The sequence below is a fragment of the Mirounga leonina genome, unplaced genomic scaffold (genome assembly GCF_011800145.1).
Source record: "Mirounga leonina isolate KUSES-001 unplaced genomic scaffold, KU_Mleo_1.0 Mir_180, whole genome shotgun sequence".
Lineage (NCBI taxonomy): Eukaryota > Metazoa > Chordata > Mammalia > Carnivora > Phocidae > Mirounga > Mirounga leonina.
Window position 1 is genome coordinate 13153420 of NW_023270469.1, and position 22347 is coordinate 13175766.

The 22347-nt window shown below is 44.4% G+C and overlaps 1 protein-coding gene and 1 pseudogene across 1 annotated transcript in view; both read right to left on the bottom strand.

Annotated features, from left to right (window-relative positions):
* Nucleotides 1-22347, bottom strand: part of HYDIN (HYDIN axonemal central pair apparatus protein) — a 308320-nt gene that overhangs the window by 56046 nt on the left and 229927 nt on the right. Inside the window, exons 47-58 of the mRNA XM_035024816.1 lie at nt 21844-22052; nt 21467-21649; nt 20269-20388; nt 17587-17746; nt 17312-17484; nt 16512-16710; nt 12983-13082; nt 10974-11073; nt 9093-9261; nt 8393-8631; nt 6526-6643; nt 618-822 (exon numbers count right to left, since the gene is read on the bottom strand). Coding sequence (XP_034880707.1) covers nt 618-822; nt 6526-6643; nt 8393-8631; nt 9093-9261; nt 10974-11073; nt 12983-13082; nt 16512-16710; nt 17312-17484; nt 17587-17746; nt 20269-20388; nt 21467-21649; nt 21844-22052 — 1975 coding nt within the window. The remainder of the gene's footprint in view (nt 1-617; nt 823-6525; nt 6644-8392; nt 8632-9092; nt 9262-10973; nt 11074-12982; nt 13083-16511; nt 16711-17311; nt 17485-17586; nt 17747-20268; nt 20389-21466; nt 21650-21843; nt 22053-22347) is intronic.
* Nucleotides 21356-21455, bottom strand: LOC118023905 (annotated as a pseudogene).

Sequence of the window (22347 nt, forward strand, 5' to 3'; positions counted from 1 at the left end):
GAGGAGGTGTAGGGGAATTCACACAAGCGGGTGGGGGTGATGGTACAAATTCTATCTTCTCTTCCTTTTCTGTACTGCTCTTGTTGGTTGTCAGACCCCAACCATATGTTCCTCCCAGTAGTAAGGAGAGGTTAGATCCGGGATCTGGGGTGGGCTTAGGAAGGAAGGGGGCATTTGGCCCATGTTGGTGCGAGGCTGTGTGCTGCCTATAGTCAAAGCAAGAGGAGTTCTCTCTGCGCTTTACCTGAATCTTGCTTAATTAAAGTTAGAGTATGCACAGTCACTGACCATTGTTCTCTGTGCATATGTTGCCCACAGGGAATGGCCGGATTCAGTGTTCCTGGGTCCTATGCCATATCCCATTACACCATGATTCCCAGATAATACTATTTGTCTGAGAATCCTGGACCAAACTCAGGAAGACTAGGAGCTTAAAGCTGCACATCTTTTAGGTATAGATGCCTGGTAAGTCTTTAAGGAAAAATATGGCTGAAGACGCTAGAGGAAGTTCTAAGGACCCAAAGGAAGTAGTGCGGCCATATCTGCTCAACATGTGCGTGGTGGGAGGGGGAGGGTCTTTTAAGGGGAGGGTGCTGTCCAATCTGAGTGCCCGGTACCTGGTAGACAGGCTTCGGCCAGCAAGCTGTAAGGAATGCCCGCAGGCTGGTCTCTTGGGTCTCGGTCAGATATATCGATCGCTATGAATTCCTCACACCTTCCCACGGGGTCAGCCACGCAGTCGACAGTGATGACCTGCGTTCCTCCGGAGGGGATGGAGCCAAACCCAGGGTACACGGTGAACATGCCGTGGGTGAAGCGCGCCTGCAGAAAGGGGAGGAGGCAGAGTGAGTGACAGAGCCTGAGCCCTTCCACTGGAGTTGTGAGATGGGAGTTGAGAGGGGCCCGTGGGGCCTCTCTCCACAGGCGCTCTCTGAGCCCCAGCTTTCTCCTGGAGGCCGGGAGGGCCTGGGGAATCTTCAGGGATGGGCTCCCTCAGTTCTTCCTTCTCTGCACATTTCTTCTGACCGACTGTGACTGAATGGGAGCTGAAGGAAACAGACATATTCCACATCACACAACTCTTACCCAGATGGGAATCTCCTGGCAGAGGGGTGCAGACAGAGCTCTGGTAGAGGTTGTAGATTTCGGAGTCAGATACTCATGAGTTTGAATCCCACCCCTGCTATATTTTAACTGTTTGACCTTGGACAAGTGACTTCTCTGAGTCTCAGTTTATCCATGAAATGGGGCTAAACCCCCTACCTTGAATCACTGGAGGCTTCAAAGGAAAAAATGTGTGTGAGACACTTCACATAGCCTCTGGCACAGAATTAGTGCTCAAAAAATGGGATATTATCATGCACTCCTCTGGTTCCTAGGAGCTTCCTTCCTCTTCTTCCCCCCACACCCAGCTTCATTGACATGTAATTGACATAAGACATTGTATAAGTTTAAGGCTACAATATGCTGATTTGATACTGGAATATACCACAATAAGGTTAGTTAACATCTATCAATCAGCTCACATAATTACCGTTTTTTTGGGTGATGAGAATGTTTATGATCTACTCTCTCAGCAACTTTCAAGGATATAATATAGTACTGTTAACTAGAGTCACCATGCAAATATTAGATCCCGAGAACTTACTCATCTTGTAACTGGAAGTTTATACCCTTTGACCAACATCTCCCCATTCCCCCAACCACTCCCAGATCCTTGTGATCACATTGGGCTGAGGATAATCCAGGACAATCTCCCCCCATCTCAAGGTTCTTAATAAAATCATATCAACAAAGTTGATCACCTTAATCAATCAGGGAGGTGCAAATCAACATCACAACGAGATACCACCTCATACCTATTTGAATGGCTGGTGTCAAAATTATTATTGTGCACTGCTGGTGGGAATATAAATTGGTGACAAGGAGAAGGTTTGGATAATAAGAATATGGTTGAATGTTGTCTAAAGGAGCTAAGTCACACTGAAGTCAAAGAACAGCTGGAAAGGGTGGACTCAAAACAACAAGTAGGGAGAAAGGAATGGTGGTCAGTGAAAGGAATCTTAGAAATCAAGAGTTCAGAAACACCTCAGTTCCCTTTGATGCAAGATCCAGGTTGTGACCTTGAGAGTGAAGTGCCAAGGTGGGAGAGCAGACAAGGTCATTGGAACTGAAAGGTAGGGTGTTAAAGAGAGGCTGCTTCACTGAAGAAGGCAAAACAAGCAAAAATGAACAAACCCCCCCCAAACCCAAACATACATATATTAGAAGGGATGAGAGTTATAGAAACATATGTAGAAAATGATGTATGTTAATTAAATAGAAGGCTTCTGTTGAAGAAGAAAATACTTGAGAAGACATAAAAACCAACATGTAGAAAATTCAGTCCAAATGCAGTCAATAATTATTGATGTCCAGAGAGTGCAGAGTATCTACTTTCTCTTCTTTTTGCCTTCAATGCTCATGTGGTAGCTGGAGCTGCAGCTGCCATCTTGGAACCATGAGGAAAAGTCAAGAGACTCACACAGACTTCAATAAGCCTCTAAGCCAACACAAGCAACGGCCTACCTTATATCTTAGGCGAACTATAAGAGACTCTTAACTCTAGAAAACAAACTGAAGGTTGCTGGAGGGGAGGTGGGTAGGGGGATGCGGTAACTGGGTGATGGGCATTAAGGAGGGCACTTGATGTAATGAGCACTGGGTGTTATATGCAACTGATGAATTACTAAATTCTACCCTTAAACTAATAAAAAAAGAAAGTAAAAAACCCCATATCCTATCTGTTTAGACCACTAATATTGGATTTTCTGTTACTTGTAGCTAAACACAATCCTAATACACAAGCAAGTCTTCCTCCTCTATGAAGCCTTCAATGACTTTTAACAGTTACCAGGAACAGTAGGACCTCATTCCTTCACCTTTCTGGAGCTTCTCCATCCACACACACCTCAATTATAGTATTTACCATGTTGTTGATCAATTGCTTATTTACCCTCTGCCGAAAATATTTCTTCTACATCCATTTAGAATCATATTAGTGTTATAATGTTTGCTTTAATTGATAAACCTTATTTAGAAAACTCGAAGAGAAGGGAAGTCTATTGAATTTACACACATAATTGCCTGCCATGTTTTTACTTCCTTCTTGATGTTTCATAATTCCTTCTTTTTTTTTTTAAAGATTTAAAAAAAGATTTATTTATTTGAGGGGGTGAGGGAGAAGGGCAGAAAGAGGAGAGACAGAATCTCAAGCAGACTTCCCGCTGAGTGTGGAGCTCAAAGTGGGGCTCCATCTCACAACCCTGGGATCATGACCTGAAACAAAATCAAGAGTTGGATGCTTAAATGACTGAGCCACCCAAGATTTTTTTTCAAGAAATCTCTAACCCCAACGTGGGGCTTGAACTCATGACCCTGAGATCAAGAGTCACACATGCTCTACTGATTGAGCCAGCCAGCTGCCCCCATAATTCCTTCTTTTATTATTTACTTTTTGTTCAGAGAAACTTCCTTTAGTCAGTCTTTTAGGAGAGACCTGCTGGTAACAAATTACTTTTCCTTCATTCGAGAATGTTTTATTTGTCCATTTATTTCTCAGGCATATTTTTGGTGTATGTAAGATTTGGGATTCACAGTTATCTGCTTCCTGCACTTGCAAAATGTTGAGACACTTTCTTCTGGCCCTATGGTTTTTGATAAGAAATCTGCTGTCATTCAAATAGTTTCCTTCCTATATGTAGGGTGTCTTTCCTCTTTCACTGGTTTTAAGATTTTTTGTCTTTAGTGTTTAGAAGTCTGACTGTGATGTGTGTGGGTTTGGATTTATTTAGATTTGTCCTATTTGGGATTGCCCTGATTCTTGAATCTATAGGTTTACATCTTCTGCTAAATTTGGGAAGCTTTCAGTCATCATATCTTTGAGTACCTTTTCAGCCCAACCCTATTTCTTCTTTTCTTTTTTCTTTTTTTTTTTTTTTAAAGATTTTATTTATTTTTTTGACAGAGAGAGACATAGCGAGAGCAGGAACACAAGCAGGGGGAGGGGGAAAGGGAGAAGCAGGCTTCCCGCAGAGCAGGGAGCCAGATGTGGGACTCGATCCCAGGACCCTGGGATCATGACCTGAGCCGAAGGCAGACGCTTAATGACTGAGCCACCCAGGCGCCCTTCTTTTATTTTTTTAAAGTTTATTTATTTATAATCTCTACCCTCAACGTGGGGCTCAAACTCACGACCCAGAGATCAAGAGTCACATGAGAACGTTCTCTACCAACTTAGCCAGCCAGGTGGCCCAGCCCAACCCTATTTCTTACCTCTTTCTGGAACTCTGATGACAAGGATATTAAATTTTTTCCATAGGTCCCTCAGGGTCTGTTCATTTTTTTATTCATTAGACTCAAATAGATTTTTCCAATAGAACTCAGAGTTTATTTTCTCTCTTGTTTAGATTGGGGAGAATAAGGGCTTCCCAAAGATGTCCACATCCTAATCCCTGGAACCTGTGAATATGTTACCTTACATGGAAACAAACTTTTTTGATATGACTAAATTAAGAACCTTGAGATGGGGAGATTATCCTGTATTACCCTGAAACCAGTGTGATCACAAGGGTCCTTATATATGGAAGAAGCAGGCCTAAGAAAGTTAGAGGGGGACGTGACTATGGAAAAGGCTTGAGTCATGTGATGTGAGAAGAACTTGATCCATCATGGCTGGTTTTGAGGATGGAGGAAGGAAATCATGAACCGAGTAAGACAGGTGTCCTCTAGAAGCTAGAAAAGGTAATGAAGTGGATTCTCTCCAAAGTCTCCAGAAAAGAATACAGCTTTGCCAATACCTTGGTGTTAGCCCAGTGAGACCTAGGTCAAGCTTCTGACCTACAGAAGTATAAGCTAAAAACTTTGTGTTGTCCTAAGCCACTACATTTGAGGTAATTTGTTATGAGAGCAATAGGAAAGAGAGATAGCAATTTCTATTGTTCTGTCTTCAAGTTCATGAGTTCTTTCCTCTGTCCCCTTCATTCTCTTGTTGAACCCACCAACTGAGTTAACTTTTGGTTATTTTTTCACTTCCAAAATTTCCATTTGGTTCTTTATATCTTCTCTTGCTTTGCTGAGAACTAACTACGTTTTCACTAGTTCCAAGCATGTTTGTGATTGCTCTTTGAAGCATTTTTATGTTGGCTGCTGTCTGATCTTTGTCAGTAATTCTAACAGTTATATCAATGCTGACACCTATTGTCTGTCTTTTTCCAGTTTGAGATCTTCCCAGTTTTTGGTATGATGCATGATTTTGATTCGAAACCTGAGAATTTTAGCTATTATGAGACTCTGGATCTTATTTAAATCTTCTGTTTGAGCGGGCCTGCTCTGACACTGCTCTGGCAAGGGATATGGGAGCACTGCCTCATTGCTGCCAGGTGGGGGTGGTGGTCCTGATTTCCCACTTGGACTTCTCACAACTGCCTGACAGGGGTGGCAGTTCCTGTTGCCCACTAGTCCTAGACAGATACCTCCCTGGTGGGGAGGGGTAGAGTGCCTTGCTGCTGTTCTGCTGGTGCCTTAGGGTAGGGAGGCCCATTGTGGGGGAGGGAGGGACATCTCATTACCATTGGGTTGGGGTGGAAGTCAAGGCTTCCCACGTGGTGGCTTCATTGACAATGATGGAGGTGGGAGGGGATAATGAAAGCTCTAGCTCCCTACTGGGCATTCTTGAACACAACAGGGGGTTGGGGCACCTCATGACAGCTTGGATAGAGTAAAAATCTAGACTCCCCAATGGTCTTTGCTAGCAGGAATTGGGTAGGGCCACAAAGATTTTCCTGTTGCATTTGACTGTAATAGAATAGTTCTTATCTGAAAGTTTTCTATCTTGCTAGGCTCCTCTTTTCCTGGTCCTTTGGCTAGTAGGAGCAGGCTTTTTGGGGGCTTTTTTTTTTGGTCTCCGTCTATTGATGTTTCTCGGTTGCTGGCTCCTTTAGCACCCAGTTTTAGATCTATGAAGCAAAAAGGAAACTCAGGGAACTCACCATTGTGATGTTCATTGGTCCCAAGGACCCTAGCTGGTCTGATTTTTTTTCTCCCTACCTTTTAGGCTTCTAACATTTGTTTTGCACGTGATGTGCAGGGTTTTTATTTGTCCTTAGTTGGGCAGAATAAAGAAAGGTATATCTACTTCATCTTACTAGAGCAGAAATCTTAAAATCTGCTCTTATTTAAGCCAGTCCAAATGGGCTTTGTTTCTTATAAACAAATGATTATTGATTAAAATATATATGAAGAGCTGAAACTTAATTTTAAGGCAATGAGAGCAAATGAAGGTTTTAAAACAGAAGAGGATCTCCAAATTAAAAGTCAACGCCTTGCCTGAAAATGAAAGTGATATTTCAACAGAACTAGTATTCCTGTCACAGTAGGTTCAGATCCTGTTAGCCTAGGGAGGTATCTGTTGCAAGAACTAGGCAGGAGGGAACTAGTTGGAAGGTGGCCTTACAGGGTTCCTTTGAGAAGGAAAAGGGTGCTCACCTGGCTTGTGATGTTTACTTCTTTCTGAACAGCATCAGAGAACTTAGTTGCTTTGGAAGGGCTAGCTTTGTAGAAGTTCTCGCTTTCCCGGGATCTTGCATGTCTAACATGGCTGACTCTGATTAAAGAAGCAAGAGTACACCCTCAGGTTGGGGTGGTGACATTAAATACCATCTGTCAGCTAATTGTATGGTCTTTTCTCTTAGGAATGGGGGAGATAGCCAAGGGGGCATCTGGGAAAGTCAGCTTATTTATCATTAGCCAACCTCATTTAACAATTGTACAAAAACTATGTAGTCATTGGACTTATTAAATATGATTCATAAGGACACTGAAAATTACTGCAAGAAAACAATAATGTATGTTTACTTGAGTTCTCTGGAAAGAGGTGTGTGAAAATTATTTATAGAAAATCATCTGTAGAAAAATCTTTAACCTGATCTTACTTTAAAAAATGAAATGTCAAATAAATTTAAATTCTGTCCCTTTTCTTCACATTTATAGTCATGGTGTTTTCAAACTGAGTTTAAGCAATAGCTCAAACATAGGTTCTGGTAGCTGTTTACTTCACTTGAAGCTCGTTTACCCAATAATTAGTTTGTCTAGAGGCCAGTTAACCTACCACGTCAAATGCATTTGAGGTGCAATCTTAAACTTTTGAGAGTTTTATATAGTTCAGCATTTACTTGCTTAATGACCAGAACAACTAAAAAGTTCAACCCCCTTTTAATATTTTGCATTAATTTGTACACACTAAGATAAAAAACAAATTATAATTAAAAACAATTTAAAGCAAATACAAATACATCATAATGTCTATAAACAGTATTAAATTATTATAAAATAAATGCTAAAAAAGTGAATAAATTAAGTTGAAATTAAATTTGGAAGACTTTATTTTTTTTGTGTGTGTGTGAAGCAAATATTAGTATTAATAACCAAGAATCATTCACCAACCTTTATTATAAAAGCCACTGAGAAAAAAGGCTAGGCCTTTTTTTTCCCTCTTTTCCAAAAGAGATTTTAGATAGCTTAACCCAAAATTTCTTAATAGATTCAAACTTAGCCACAATGGAAGAGAATATCTACAAAAATGCAAAACAATTACAAACAAGGTATTTCTGATTTGAAACAATTAACTGGAAGTCAATTTTAAATTAATTGATTAATTAGGGAGTCAGTTTAGTCAGGACAAGGAGACTTGGGAACTGGTAAAACTATCCCTAATTTGCCAAAAAAGAATATGACCGCCAAAAGCACTCAAAAAGGTAAATTATTTTAGTGAATTGATTAAGAGCTGCTTTGTGAAGAATACAGAGTTTTGCCATTGGAACAACTAAGTGAGCTGTTGTGACAGTGTCTTCATGTGGAGGTGAAAGCAGGCCCAGTAGATGGAAGGCAGCAGTGTGCTTCTCTCATCTACACTTCTGGGGTACCTTCTGCCACCCCCCACATGAAGCACAGCTCTGATTTCTTTTGACTTAGCTCATGGTTATACTAGTCCCCCAGTATCCTACAGGACAATAAATAGGACAATGACTTACTGTGAGTCCTGTAGCATGCTGGAAGCACCAGGACAATAGACACAACCCCACACGGAAGACTTTACATTTGTTCAATTAAATCTATCACGTGTGTGACAGCAGTAAGAAAGCATATGAAATCTGAGGGCAGAGATGTGGGTTCAGAACTGAGATCTACTGATGATTTCTTGCCTGATCTTAGCCGAGCCATTTCTAAACCTTAGTGACCTCACCCCACGAAAGGGGACTGGGTGAATTTAGATAAAATATATGAAAGCTCTTTGTAAAACACAATGCACTAATTAACCAGGGAATGGCATGAGTTAAGTAAAGACTTGTCTTACGCTTTCTTTTGATGAATGGGGCTCTCCCCGGTCAGCCTATAGAGGGCATACTTGAAGTCAGTAACACCTTGATTTTCTATGGTGAAGGTGGTGCTTTTCCGAGTGCCACAGATCAAAGCCCCAAAGTTGATGATGGCGGAGGGGCTGATGTTGTATTTGGAGTACACTGCATTCACAGAAAACTTAATTGGGATGCTGGCAATGATTTCACCTCCTTCTGTGATACTGGGCTCAATAATCTAGAAAGGGAGAAATGATTGGGGAGATGTCAGTCACTCTGCTGAAGAATTTCCAGGATGGTCTACTTCATTCTTTGTTTTCATCACTGACATGAAACCAATTGCATTCTTTCATTTTTTTATATTATCGCATCAACAGTATTAGCAAATACTGATATCAAACTTACTATGTATCAGCCATGGATCAACGTGGACCAACTTGACCTCCTCTTTCACTTCCCCACTCTTCTCTTGCACTTGATGACTGAGCTCAGCACCTTTGGTGCTCCCCCAAATCAGGGGCTCTATTGCCTGTCTGGCACTCTCGATTCCTGATGACTTTGCACACCCCCCACCTGACCTACTCCTGCCTGCTAGTTGGGGACCAAACCCTTCTTCAAAAAGAAGACCATGTAGTCTTCTTTTTGACATGAGTCCCACAATCCTGCCACCGAGTGAATCCTCCCTTTGAGCTGTTTTACCTGACAGCGAAGAACTGGCTGGTGCTCAATCTTCACTTCCTTTTTAGCACAAAATAACACCTGGACAGTTGTGGGCTTTTCTGTTGAGGTTAATGAGCCCTTCTTGGGTTGGACTGAGATCATAGAATTTACATTGGTTGCCAAAATCCCTAAGGAGTCCACAGAAAAGCTGAATAATAGGAATGAAAGGTCAGTGGAAGCCATTATGGGGAACCCAAGATACTAGAGAGGAGACTCCAGACTGTTGAGTGTCTGCCATGTCTCTGGTCCTGCTTAAGCACTGTGTCTAGAAGTGCCCACTGTGCTTTGTACTCTGTGAGCACCCCTCCGCAGCCAGGATTGATTAGGCCAGGGAGTGATGCTTGAGGCAACGATAGCCATTTCTAGCCTGAGGTCACGAGGTGCCTTTGCAGGAGATCTCTGTCCAACAGGGACACTTGATGCTGGATACGGACCAACTAAATGAATTCATCTCTCTCTCTCTCTCTCTTCCTGTTTCTCTATCACTCTGTCTCCCTTCCTCCCCTCTCTGAGCCTGAATACAGCACACACACACAGGGAACAGTGATGCAGAAGCCAGGGGATCTAAAGAAAGAGAGAAAGTGGGGGGCAGAAGCCATTTAACAGAGGTACTTGGAAAGGGAGGCCACGGCCCAATGGGAATGAGATGGGAAGCCATAGAGAGCAGATGACTCATGAGAATGGCAGAGGGACTGGAGCAGGAGCAAGAAACTTAAGCGGAGGTGGGACACCTGGAGTTACTGTGGGGACCTAAATGTCATCCCCATGCTCCAGAAGACTTGGCCGCTCCATTGCTACATGCTTGGTGCCTGAGCTTCCTCACTTCTCCGCAAGTCCTTTCAATAAATTTTGATCACCTGCTCCATCCTGAGGGTAACTGGTCCATGTAATCTACAAGAGCAGAACTAACACTCCGTGATAACCTACAACAAAACTCCTAAGATGGCAAGATTCTACTCAGTGCTAATTCCAAGACAGTGACTTTCTTCTAAGCTTGTTAAGCTTCTATTTATATTTATATATTTTAATTTATGGGTCTAGTAATGGTAGCCCTGAGGTAGGACCTCTCTCACTTCAGCCTTCTTTTAGCTGAAATGAAGCTATCATGAATGCACGGAATTTCTTCTAAGTCTGTGAGGGGGGAGTCCCTTTATCAACTGCAAATTCTTCCAGGAGAAGGATCATCTTCCATAGAATAGATTGGCCATGGTTGCTGGCACTGCCTCTAAGGGTCGTGTGGCCCTGCCTGGGTGACCTCCTCCCTCTCCCCACCCAGCACCACCCTTTCCTCTCTGAGAAATCTCTTATTTAGTGCTTCATTTTTCATCTCAAGAGATGAGCACAAGCTGGAGCTCCATTCCATCAGGCCACCATTTGGGTTCTATAACACAGTGGTTCTTAATATTAAAAAAAGAAAATTGGAAAAATTCCTCTTTTTCACATGAAATCTTATGTAGAATGCCAACTTATGAAACAGATAGGAGCCAAAAGGAGGGCAGGACAGCTGAAGGCCAGGTCCCCATCTCTAGTCTCTCCTTCCACCCACAGGACCTCCCCTCACCTAGGACTTCTTCCTCCCGACCTCTCCCTCTGAGTCTCTCTCCCACCCTCAGATCCCTGTGGCTCCGGGTGCTTTGAGAGGGACTTTAAGGGTTCCTGTAAAGCCATAGAGTTGAAAGCAGTGTGAAAATCCCTGCTCTTAGCAGTTGGAATTCCATTCATTTGAAGCCTGAGAGAGGCTACAAGCAGAGATGGTTCTTATGATTTCCTCAATCAAGTTTCTGTTTTTATCACCCAGACAACACTTTTCTTCCCATGAGCGGAAGTAGATGACCATATGCGTGATGGTTTCCAGGTTACCTGAACATGATCTCATACTTCCCACGGTTCTTCAGTTGCAGGGGCTGCTTTGCCTCTTCCATGACCTTCACAATCCCAAAATCGAGGCCTCCTTCAGCTCCTGCAGAGGCCAGGGGCCAGCGTGGGGAGGGGAAGTGGATGGCGTGGGAGTGAGAAGTAGGGAGTTGAAGTTCACATGGAAAATCCATGGTGACAAGTTTAAAGAATTTGTTTTCTGAAAACACTGCAGCTGAAAAAACCTCCTGTAATTGATTCTCAGCAAACAAACAATAGACTGCTCCTGCACCTACTTCAACTTGGGTAACTCCCTCTGGCTTCCATTTTAGGACTACCATCCTTCCTTTCATGCTTTCCCTTAGCTAAAATTTCTGGTATTTAAAAAAATTTTTTTGCATCAGGTGTATAATAAACATAGTTAGAATATTACATATAAATTTGTATTGTTTTACTTAGCACTGCATCATAAGCATTTCCCCACATAATTAAAAACTCCTTGGGTGATAGACATTGGGGAGGGTATGTGCGATGGTGAGTGCTGTGAATTGTGCAAGACTGTTGAATCACAGATCTGTACCTCTGAAACAAATAATACAATATATGTTAAGAAAAAAAAAGAAGAAGAAGATAGCAGGAGGGGAAGAATGAAGGGGGTGGAAATCGGAGGGGGAGGCGAACCATGAGAGATGATGGACGCTGAAAAACAAACTGAGGGTTCTAGAGGGGAGGGGGGTGGGAGGATGGGCTAGCCTGGTGATGGATATTAAAGAGGGCACGTTCTGCATGGAGCACTGGGTGTTATGCACAAACAATGAATCATGGAACACTACATCAAAAACTAATGATGTAATGTGTGGTGATTAACATAACAATAAAAAATTAAAAAAAAACTCCTTATAAATGTGATCTTAATGGTTATATAATATACCATGATATGCTGTTCTATAATTTATAATATTATTTCTATGGTAATAGTGTTCCATTCTTGATAGATATTTAGGTTATTTTCAATCTTCCATTATTACAAATAATGCTGCAATAAATATCTTTGTACATAAGACTCATGACATATAAGCAAACAGGCAGCTTTCATCTTCTCTGAATCTTGCTGAGAAGGAGAGCAATCAGAAAAAGGAAGAGTAACAAAGAACTGCATGCTAAAAGGGAGGGATCTAACCTGGCTGTGAGGGCAGTGTGGTGGGCAGAAAGAATAATGCCCTGTGCCCCCAGAAGTTGTCTGTGTCCTAATCCCTGGAACCTGTGAATATGGTAGGTCACATGGTAAAGGGGGATGATGGATGGAGCTAAGGTTGCTAATCAGCTGACCCTATCTATCTATGTATCTATCTATCTATCTGTCATTTGACTTTAAAATAGAAAGATTATCCTGGATTCTCTGGGTGGGCCCAATGTAATCACAACACAAGTAGAAGAGGGAGACAGAAGTGGGAGAACCAGAGAGATGGTGGCGTGAGAAGGATCTGACCCAGTGTCGCTGGCTTTGAAGATGGAGGAAAAAGGATCATGAGCCAAGGATGCAGGTAGCTTCTAGAAGCTAGAAAAGGCGAGGAAATGGATTCTCCCCCAGAGCCTCCAGGAAGGAATGTGGCTCTGCGGACACCTTGATGTTAGCCCAGTTAGATCAGTTTTGGACTTCTGACCTACAGAACTGTAAGAGGATAAATTTGTATTGTTTTAAGCCACACAGTTTGTGGTAATTTGTTACAGCAGTGATGGAAGACTAATGCAGGTAGGGAGATAGGTACTTATTCTTGGATGGCTGTTCAGAAAAGAGCTCTGCCAACTTTATAATTAGGGCCGCCCCCTGTCATCTCCCGTTGGAGAAAATTAAGATTCGTAGTCATGTTGCCGACATTACTCTGGGACTTGCATTACTATTTGATGAAATTCCACACCCTCCCCAACAACCACTAGTCTTCCTCAACATAAGAAATACATTGCACTAAAAGATGTGACTTCTAAACACCCATTCCTTGAAGGGGTCAACAGACCTTTGGGGAAGGTGATGTCCAAGGCGACGTCGTAAGACTCTGCAAAGACCAAGATGTTTTCAATCTGAACAACACCAATGAGATTGTCTGCATCCAGAACCTGTTAGGGTAAAAGGGACTCTTCAGTAAAAGAAAGATCCACAGGGGGCTTGGAGCTTGAACTATGTACCATGCAGCTGGAATGATGAAGGAGGAGATATGGTAGAGAATGTCTTAAAAGTGTATTTAGCTTTTGTCTTCACTGAGCATTTGGTATGATTAGTGTTCTCATAACACTCTTTGGGAAATGCCAGTGTAGACAATCAATATAAGAATGGGGAAAAGGGACTGCATTTTTCATCTTGTCCACTTATGAGGTTTAAATTATTTGCGTGATTTTCACCGCATTATTGAAGTTGGGGCTATGAGTATACATTGCAGAAAAGTGTTCTTTGGGACTTCTAAATAAAATAAACCTGAAGAGCATTTTTCTGAGAGTTGAAATGGAAAACCTGCACACTGTAAATCATCCTTGCTTTACTAATTTTATAAATCTGAATTCTTCTGTTGTTTCTGGTTCAACCTGTAGAAAAAGTGCTAGATTTTCATAGAATGTAAGTGTTCAATGTTTCTCTCCAGGAAATTTCACATGTTTTATTTAAGTGGACACCTTCACTATTCAAGTTGGAAATGTAAAAAAAAAAAAAAAAAAAAGCAAGCCTGCACCTGTCCCCCAGTTGCTCAATGGCCCCTCCCTTCCTTCCTGCCCTGAGGAGCACCTGAACTGGTGTCAGCTGTCAGCTGGACCCAACTTTTAACTCTTGAGACAAACAAGGGGGTGATAAAGGGTCCATTCATCAAGGGGAAGAGCTGTTGGCAGTGGGGTGGCTCTCCTGGATACCCCTGCCTCTCTGTTGATGTCTCAAGTTGAGAAATAAAATCACCAGCTTCCCATGATTTGTGCTTTGGTGTCCAGTGGGAAATTTGTAGCTGTCACCAAACTCAAGTTTTAATTCAGAATTTCCATCTTTTCTTTCATCACCCATTTTGCCAATGTTTCACAGAGCAAACTGGACCCACTTCAGTTTTACCTTCTTTTGCTGCTCAGCCTCTGACAGAGATGACAAGAAGGACTGACAGCAGGAGGGAAAAACATGACAAAGAATTTGGATTATCAGCTCCAGAATTTACACAGTGTTTTTCTCCTGATAGACAGCGTGTACCCAGAGCTCTCTCTATCCTTTGTTTTCTTATTGGAGTGGGGGTAGAGATTAAATTTTGTAACTGGGGGAAATAGAACGAACAATTTAAGAGGTACACAAATAAAATAAAATGAGTGCACCAGAGCATTTTCCAAAGGGACCAGAAAGCAAGGCACTTCCTCATGTAGATGTTGAAGGAATATAATCTGGGGAAGAGAAGCCTTAGACCACTTTGAGGAGCCTGAGGGGAAACCCACTGTGTTTGCTTTGACTGGAACACACAGGGATGCCATATCATCCCTAAAATAAAGAAATGTTTCCATACCAATTGGTAAACAGCTGTCACATGACCTCTCCAAGAATCCCCTCTTGCCTGCCTCCCCCACCACTCCTACCATGGGAACCCGTGAAGGCCCCATGATCCAGCAAAAGAAGGATGAAGCTGACACAGCTGGGACCCCACACCAGCCATGTGGCCTGGGTTCATTGTGCAGAGACCCGTGTCTGTGTGGAGACTGATGTTTAAAACGTTGACTATCACCCTCTGATATTCAAAAACAATTGCTGATTAAATGAGCCTGTCAGTATCTGTGTTCAGCTACCTTAAGGACGTCATAATGATAAGAGAGATTGGATCCACTGAGTGGACCCAAAAGTAGAAACAGGATTAATTCCTATAAGTTACAGTTGGAAATCTGAACCCAACCCAAGGAAGAATTAATAGTCAGACCTGCTCAAAGGTAGATCAGACTACTTTGAGTATGGGTAAGTTTTCTATCCCTGCAACTATTCAAAGAGAAGCTTGGATAATCCCTTGATTGTTGCAGAATCAATGCAAGCATCAAAAATCAATGACATTCATTCATTCATTTGTTCATTTTACAGATTCTACTGAGTACCTTCTACGTTCGGGCCTGTGCTAGACATTGGGGATATGATGGGGTAGTGGACTGGCTGGTGGCCATGTCTTAACCCCTGGAACCTGTGAATGTGACTTTACTTGGAAACAGTTTTTGCAGAGGTAATTAAGTTAAAGATCTCGAGATGAGATCATCCTAGTTTATCTGGGTTGGCCCTAAACCCAATGACAAATGTCCTTACAAGAGACAGAAGAGAAGACACAGGCAAAGAAGGCCATGTGAAGACAGAGGCAGAGATCCGAGTGACGCAGCCATGAGCCCAGGAACTTCCAGAAGCTGGAAGAAGCGAGGAAGGATTTTTCCCTAGAGGCTTCAGAGGGACTGTGACCCTGCAGACACCTTAATTTCAGACTTCTGGCTTCCAGAATTGTAAGAGAATAAATGTGTGTTGTTTTAAGCCACTTAGTTTGTGGGCATTTATTACATCAGCTCTCGGGAATGAACACAGATGATGAGCAAGTCAGGCAAGACCTTGCCTTGATGGAGTTCACAGGATAAAGTAAAGAAACAAACAGGATATCCGCCAGGGGGAGGCGCTCTGAGAGATACAGAAGGCAGGGTGGGTGAGTGCACATAACGGGATTACTTCTACCCGGTGATTAGGGGAACCCAGTTGGAGCAGTGCTGTTTAGTGGACCCCACAGAGCCTGGGGGCAACATTCTTGGCAGGGTTGCTGCAAGGCCAAGGGCCTGAGGCAGGAAAAAGCCAAGAGTCGATGTGTGAGAGCTAGGGTAGATACCGAGGCAGGACGGGCCTGAGAAGCCGGCGGGGACCCTGGGCTTGATCCTCACTGCAGCTGGAACCAGCAGATTGCTGCAGGGAGGAGAGGGGCCTGACCTGACTGACCTGGAGCAGGAACAGGGCCTCTGCTGAAGTCCAGGCAAGAGATGCCACAGGCGGCCTGGGAAAGGGTTGTGGCAGCAGTGTGGGCAGAGGAGTGGGTGGGCGGGAGATACACTGGGAGACAGTGGGAGCCCTGGGCTGGAGGGCACGCTGTCAGGGGAAGGAGGGAATCCAAGACGGTTCTTAGGTGTCTGCTGGAAGCACCTGGGCAGAAGGTGATGTTACTGAGATAGGCATCTGAGCCGTGACAGGGTTTGGGAGTGTGGAATCAGGAGTCTCAGGCTTCCATCGGGATGGTAGCAGCATTCACTCCCTCCCTCCCTCACTCTGAGTGAGGGCTCTGTTTGTGGCACGGGGCAATCAGCCATGAACAAGACTGCCTTGATGGAGCTTACAGTTGTGTGCCGAGCAAGATGCTGTGGGTCAGCAGTTGTCAAACAGAGATCAGTTAGGAGTGTGTAACATGGAGACATGGCTCTCTGTGTGTGTGTGTGTGTGTGTGTGTGTGAGTGAGAGAGAGAGAGAGAGAGAACCCAACATGTACACATCTTGATGGCCAAGTCTGGAGATGTGTGAAGCCTCACCTCCAACCGAATCACCTTCTTGATGTTGACAGGTTTGGAGGGCTGGAAGTGAACTTGCAGGCTGTATTCAGCCTTGGGGGGGATGGTCCCCTGCATGGTGGACACAGTGAAGTCATCGCCCAGGTGCTCCAGGCTGGTGACCCGCCAGGCCACGGGCAGGGGCGTGACGTTGCGGAGAAGAACTACCTTGGAGTCTTTTCTGTGGAGACCAAAAGAAATTTTGTCAGTTTCAAATGATTCTGATCTATTATGGCAGGTCCGAAAAAGCATTTCTGGTTATTTCAATCATTGTTTAGCTCACTAAGCAGAGTTTATCAGGGAATGGGGCCTGGCAGTAATGATCAATGAATGCAGGGTACGTATCATAATATTCTCTCTCAGTAGCCCCCAAAATAAACACTCTCTATTTAGAATAATAAAATGCCAGCGAGTGAAATGTTAAGTTCCAGTTTTGGTCTAGTGTTCTCTGTGCTTTAATTTCTAAACCAAAGATTCTTAACCTCTGAGGATAATGGACTGCTTAGAGAATTTGGAAAAAGTGAGTCATCCTGAGAAAAATGCAAATATGCACACACTTCGGCAGTTGATTTTTTTTGGAGGGGGTCGGTCCTGGACCCCATGTGTGAACTTCATAGGGTTACTAATCATCTGGGTTTGCACAGGGCCAGAAGCTTCCCTGGATGCAGGACTTTCAGTGCTAAAATGAGGAGAGGCCTGAGAAAATGAGGATGAGGTGGCCACCCTAGAACTTAATATTCTTTAAACCCCATTAGGGTCCTGGTACCCTCCAGAACTCTGACCTGTGCAACAGGAGCCGGTCGAAATGCAACTGTCTGGAGTCCAGCTCTAGTTCTGGGCGGACACCTTGGCAGGTTAACCTGAAGACAGCTGGCTCTGGGTTCTCCTTGATGCAGCAGACAATGCAGTCATCAAAGACACCAACTGCGGTAGGGTAGGCCCACACATGCAGCACCTAAAGGAAGCGTCAAAACAGTATACTGATGCTGAGAATGCCGAGACCTCCAGATTCCCGAGAAAGACTTGCCCTGGAGGACTTGTTTCCTTGCAACTGTACCTGCTTCTCATTGGGTTTTAGAGTCATGTTGACGGGCTCCAGGAAATAGGTGCTTGCTTTGACATCATTCTGAAAACAGAAGAACGCCTCCACAACCATTGGGGAATTGTTCAGGATGGTCAGTGTCTCCATGTTGCCTGGGAACAAGGAGGACTTGTACCTGGAAGTGAACAAAGATTAGGGGTGTGGATGTAAGGATTGACTGGGAGTTCAGGTGGCAAAGGAGACTGTGGGGCATACAGCAATGCCAGGGGGTAGCGTGGTACACGGAGGCAGTGGCCTGGCAGCTGGGAACACAAGCTTTGCAGTTATGAAGACTTGCAGCTGGACTTGAGCCCCCCTTCACCACAAGCCTTGGTCTCCTCAGCTCTAAGATGGATGAAAATACTTCTTGGGATTTCTGTGAGTATTTAATGCAATGGTGCACCTAATGCTCTTTAGGACAGCTATAGGTATCGAATGCCCAATAAATGCTAGCTATTATTGCAAAGAATTCTTTTTTTTAAGTTTGTTTATTTATGTATTTATTTATTTACATAATCTCTATGCCCAATGTGGGGCTCGAACTCATGACCCCAAGATCAAGAGTTGCATGCTCTACCAACTGAGCCAGACAGGTGCCCCATTATTGCAAAGGATTCTGAGAAACATGAGGCTCTATCCTTCCCAGGTCTTATATTCCCAGGAGATATAATCCTTTGAGAGCAACTTGTTATTTCACATATGCCTTAGAGATGATCACATTTACCTCCTTCTCTTAGACCTCTACAAGATGCTACTATTCTGACATGGATTCATTTGGCGTGGTTCACTGTTATAAGCCTGTTTCTGTTCCTCTGTGCCTTAGGGAAAGAGTCACAGAAGTGAGCACTGTGGGCATCAGAAGCTGCTCAGTTAAGGGTAAAGAACAGAAAAGGAGCCATAGAAGGTACAAGGAATGCCAATGGAGATGCACATCATCAGAGATCAGAGCAAAGGCACCATAGTACCCACTGGAGCCCAGGAACAGTCTGAAAAGCTTTTTGGATAGGTGGTGATGGAGGAAGGAAGGAGAGCAAATGGCAGAGGGCTCTCTGTGTCACGACCAAAGGGGTAGTGGCCTCCATATCGAACTGGTCATCAGCATTAGGCAGCACTGCACTAAGTCTCATGGGCTAAGAACTCATTATCCAGTTCAGTTTCACAAATCCGTGGGTGGGTGCTATTATTTTCCCACTTTGCAGATGAGAACATTGAGGCTCAGCAAGGTTTGAGAAAATAAATAAATAATACCCAGTTGTACTGGGCCTTGTTTTTGGGCCACCGTAATCCTTCTCCTCCTGGACCAGTGCTGTCTGACCCCAAGTTCTGGTTGGTTCCAGTGCTGCCAGGACACATGCCTCTCTTAATGGCCATGATTCCCCTCCATCGTGTCCACGAACCTGACCCCCCTCCTTCTCTCTCCGAAGCCCGTTTACTGGGACCCTTCTAGTCGAAGATCCCCTCCAGCATCAGCCAACCCTCTGCATCTTGGTTTTCTGGTCTAGCCTCTCAGGAAATAAACTCCAGTTATTAAGAGACTGGAGAACAAAGGTTTGCTAGGTCTACCAAGTCAGCATGAACACAAACACTTATCACAATAAATGCTAGACTAAATTAAGACATGCTTAGAGCTAGATCTAGTTTTGGTCTCGCCTCCCTGCCTACACAGTGAGAAGTCTGTATATAACCAAAAAAACTGGTATCACTAAAAACATGACTGTCAACCTCACCCAGGATCCTGAATTCTGCCTGACAACCTTCACCTGTTTCTCTAATATTCTCCCTCTCCAACTTTCCACAAAAACTGTTTCATCTGCTCTCTATTTTCTCAACATCTTTATCTTCCCTTCGCTTCCCTCCCTGCATGCATCACGGGGACCTTCTCACAGGCCCAACCACATCTGCACCTGAAGCCATCTGCCTTACTTCCTCCTAGTGGGCAGTGATGGCCCCCCTTCCTGGCAAGAACAGCATCTCTGTATCCCATTTGTGTTGTCTCAGGGAGCTGTATCACCGATGGTCCTCACTTCCTCTGGAAACTCCAACCTCTTCCTCCCTGTGTCCCCTTGGCATCCAAACAGCATAAGAACAACAGTGTGTGAGCAGTGTTCCCTGGACTCCATGTCTCCTCCCATCCTTGACTGCCTCCATTTCTCTTCACTGCCAAGTTTTCCAAAGAACTACCTTTACACCCCTTCTCCATTCTCTCACCTCTCACTGACTCCTCAAACTCACTTTGCTTGGGCTTCGTCCTCAGAAATCCCCAAAAGGACCTTTGTTAAGGCTCCTAGGACCTCCATGTTGTTGAACCCCATGGATGTCCTCTGCGAACCCAAACCACAGAGCTTATTCCTTGCTTTGCGTGGTTACTAGCTATACCTCCTAAGCATCTCAAACAACATATCCCAAAGTGAATGCCTGATCCTACTCTTCCCCCACCAAAACCTGGTCCTCCTCCAGGCTTTTCCATCTGGGAAGATGGCATCTGCATTCCTCAGGGTGCTTAGCGGAAACTCGGGGCACAAGAACCCAGTTCTCCTGTGGTTCAGGGCTAACTGAGGCAGCAGTAGTAAAAGCTACGTCCATAAAGCAACCCTGCCTGTACTACTCATGAGTCCAACTGGGAGTCTGAAATCTGCCTTGAAATAACAGAACACTTACTTATCTCTTGATTTTCCACAAAGCAGTGGCCCGAAGTAAAACTTCTCCATGCTCATAATATACTTCTTAAAGATGACCTCATTTTGCTTTATGTCCATCTTCCGCTGAGTAAATACCACTCTGAACACAGGGGAGGAAGAGAAGAGGAGAGGCTCTCTGAATGCAAGGTCAATGCCTCCATTTGATGTTGACCTGAGCCCAACACTCCCTGTTTAGCAAAGGGTCCAGGTATCATTAAGAATGATTCTTAATCTGAGGACCTCAGTTGAGCCCTTATTCCTGCTCCCTCCCTTCCACCACCCCCAGGGATGAGAGCTTGCACCTGAGAAAAAGTTTCCCAGGTTGTCTTTCATAATGAGGGGCTGATGGTAGAGCGGAGTTAGATTTCACATGCTAGTGTGCCCAGCTAGAAAAACTGACAATCTCTACAGAAAACAAGTTCTGGTGGATATTAACCAGCTTCGGTGTTCCTTGTCCAATGTGGCCCCCCTGGTGTGAACTGCAAAAAAGCTCCTCTAAGTGGATAAGCTATAAAAGGCTTCCTCCCCTGGAGGGCTTGTCCCACTAGCTTGCTCAGCCAGGTGACTTTATGTTGTGGATAAGGGGTGCGGTGGTGTTTGGTAGCTCAGAAAAATGTCCGCCTGTGGAGAGTCACACATTTAGTGATATTCCGGGACAAAAAGTCTGACAGTACGTATAAAACCCGCTTAAATTTGCTTCATAGTTAAATAAGCAAACTAACTTGCCAGAGGATGATGCTTCCCCTGCCTTCACACCTATTAACATTCTCTGTAGCTCACTTTGATGGTCCATGCCATTCCTGTGGCTTCGTCAATGTCCAAGACACTGAAGCCCAATATGACCAGAGCGCCTGGGGTGCTGCCCCCAGTTCCACGTTAGCAGTAAGAGCTACCTTGCTCAAAGTGCCATGGGGCCAAACGAAAATGTTTCTGTCAACTCATTTATTTATTCAGTATCTCTCTCTTTTAGGTGTATATACTATTTATTAACAGACAAGGCCTACAGATTTATTTCTTCTTGGATATACCCACAGTATGGCCTCGGCAGCCTGTGGGGCTTGGTGTGCAAAAATATGGGATGCTTCAGGAATCTGCGTGTCCTCCTTATGCAAGGGCTCTGCTTCTCTGTATCATTCCAATTTGATCAACTTTCTCTTTTAAGGTAAAGATACACTTACTTTGGGTCTTGGCAAATGTAAGGGTAACTGCAGACACCTCGGCAATAGAGCTGGTACTGGCGGTGAGTTCCAAGGATCTCGAAGTTAAACGTCTGGTCAAAGTTCCCGAGCTCATTGGAAGAGAAGTGTATTCGCAGTGTCACCTCACCGTTGGCTGGCACGATCCACCGGAAATGATTCAGCCTGCAAACGACCACAGGACTTGTAAGGAGAGAAGGCTTCCTTTGGGCCAAGAGCAGACAGGACTGCTGCCTGGGAGAAGTCCTGGCCGCCCAGAGGGTCTGCTGGCAGGACAGCCCGCTCCGTCGGGCGCTGTGACGGCTACGCCCTCCATTCAGGGCTCCGTGTTCCCTTCCCTGGGTGGCTCGGAGGCCCACCTGATGAATTTCTCCTGGGAGAACTGCCCAGCGAAGTTGTTCTGGTCCATGTCCGACAGGGGGGCAATGGCTCCGGCTATTCCCCCAGAAAGGCCCTTCCTGTTGAAGGCCATGCGACGTTTGTCCTTCTGAGTGTCTCGGGCCTGATCCGCTTTTTCCTTCGGTTTCTGTCTGCTCCCCTTAGAGGAGGTGGTCTGCTCCTCCTGGGTCTTAATTAAACACAAGCACGAGTCTTAAATATTCATTGACATACACACGAACGGAAAACAGAGATGCCTAGAACACGTGCGCGCTGCACAAGCCGGATGCTGGCTGCTGCCGAGGGCAGAGGAGGGCCCTAGCCTACTGCACTAGTGGAGAAGAGGAGGAGAGAGAAGTCTATGCTTTCTTGGGCACCCCATTCCCTGAGGAGGAGGCCGAGGCCCAGAGAAAGCTTCAAGCTGCAGGGGAGTGTTCCTATACTGTGTTTTGTTGTGGTGTGTTTTTAGTACCTTTTACTCTAGA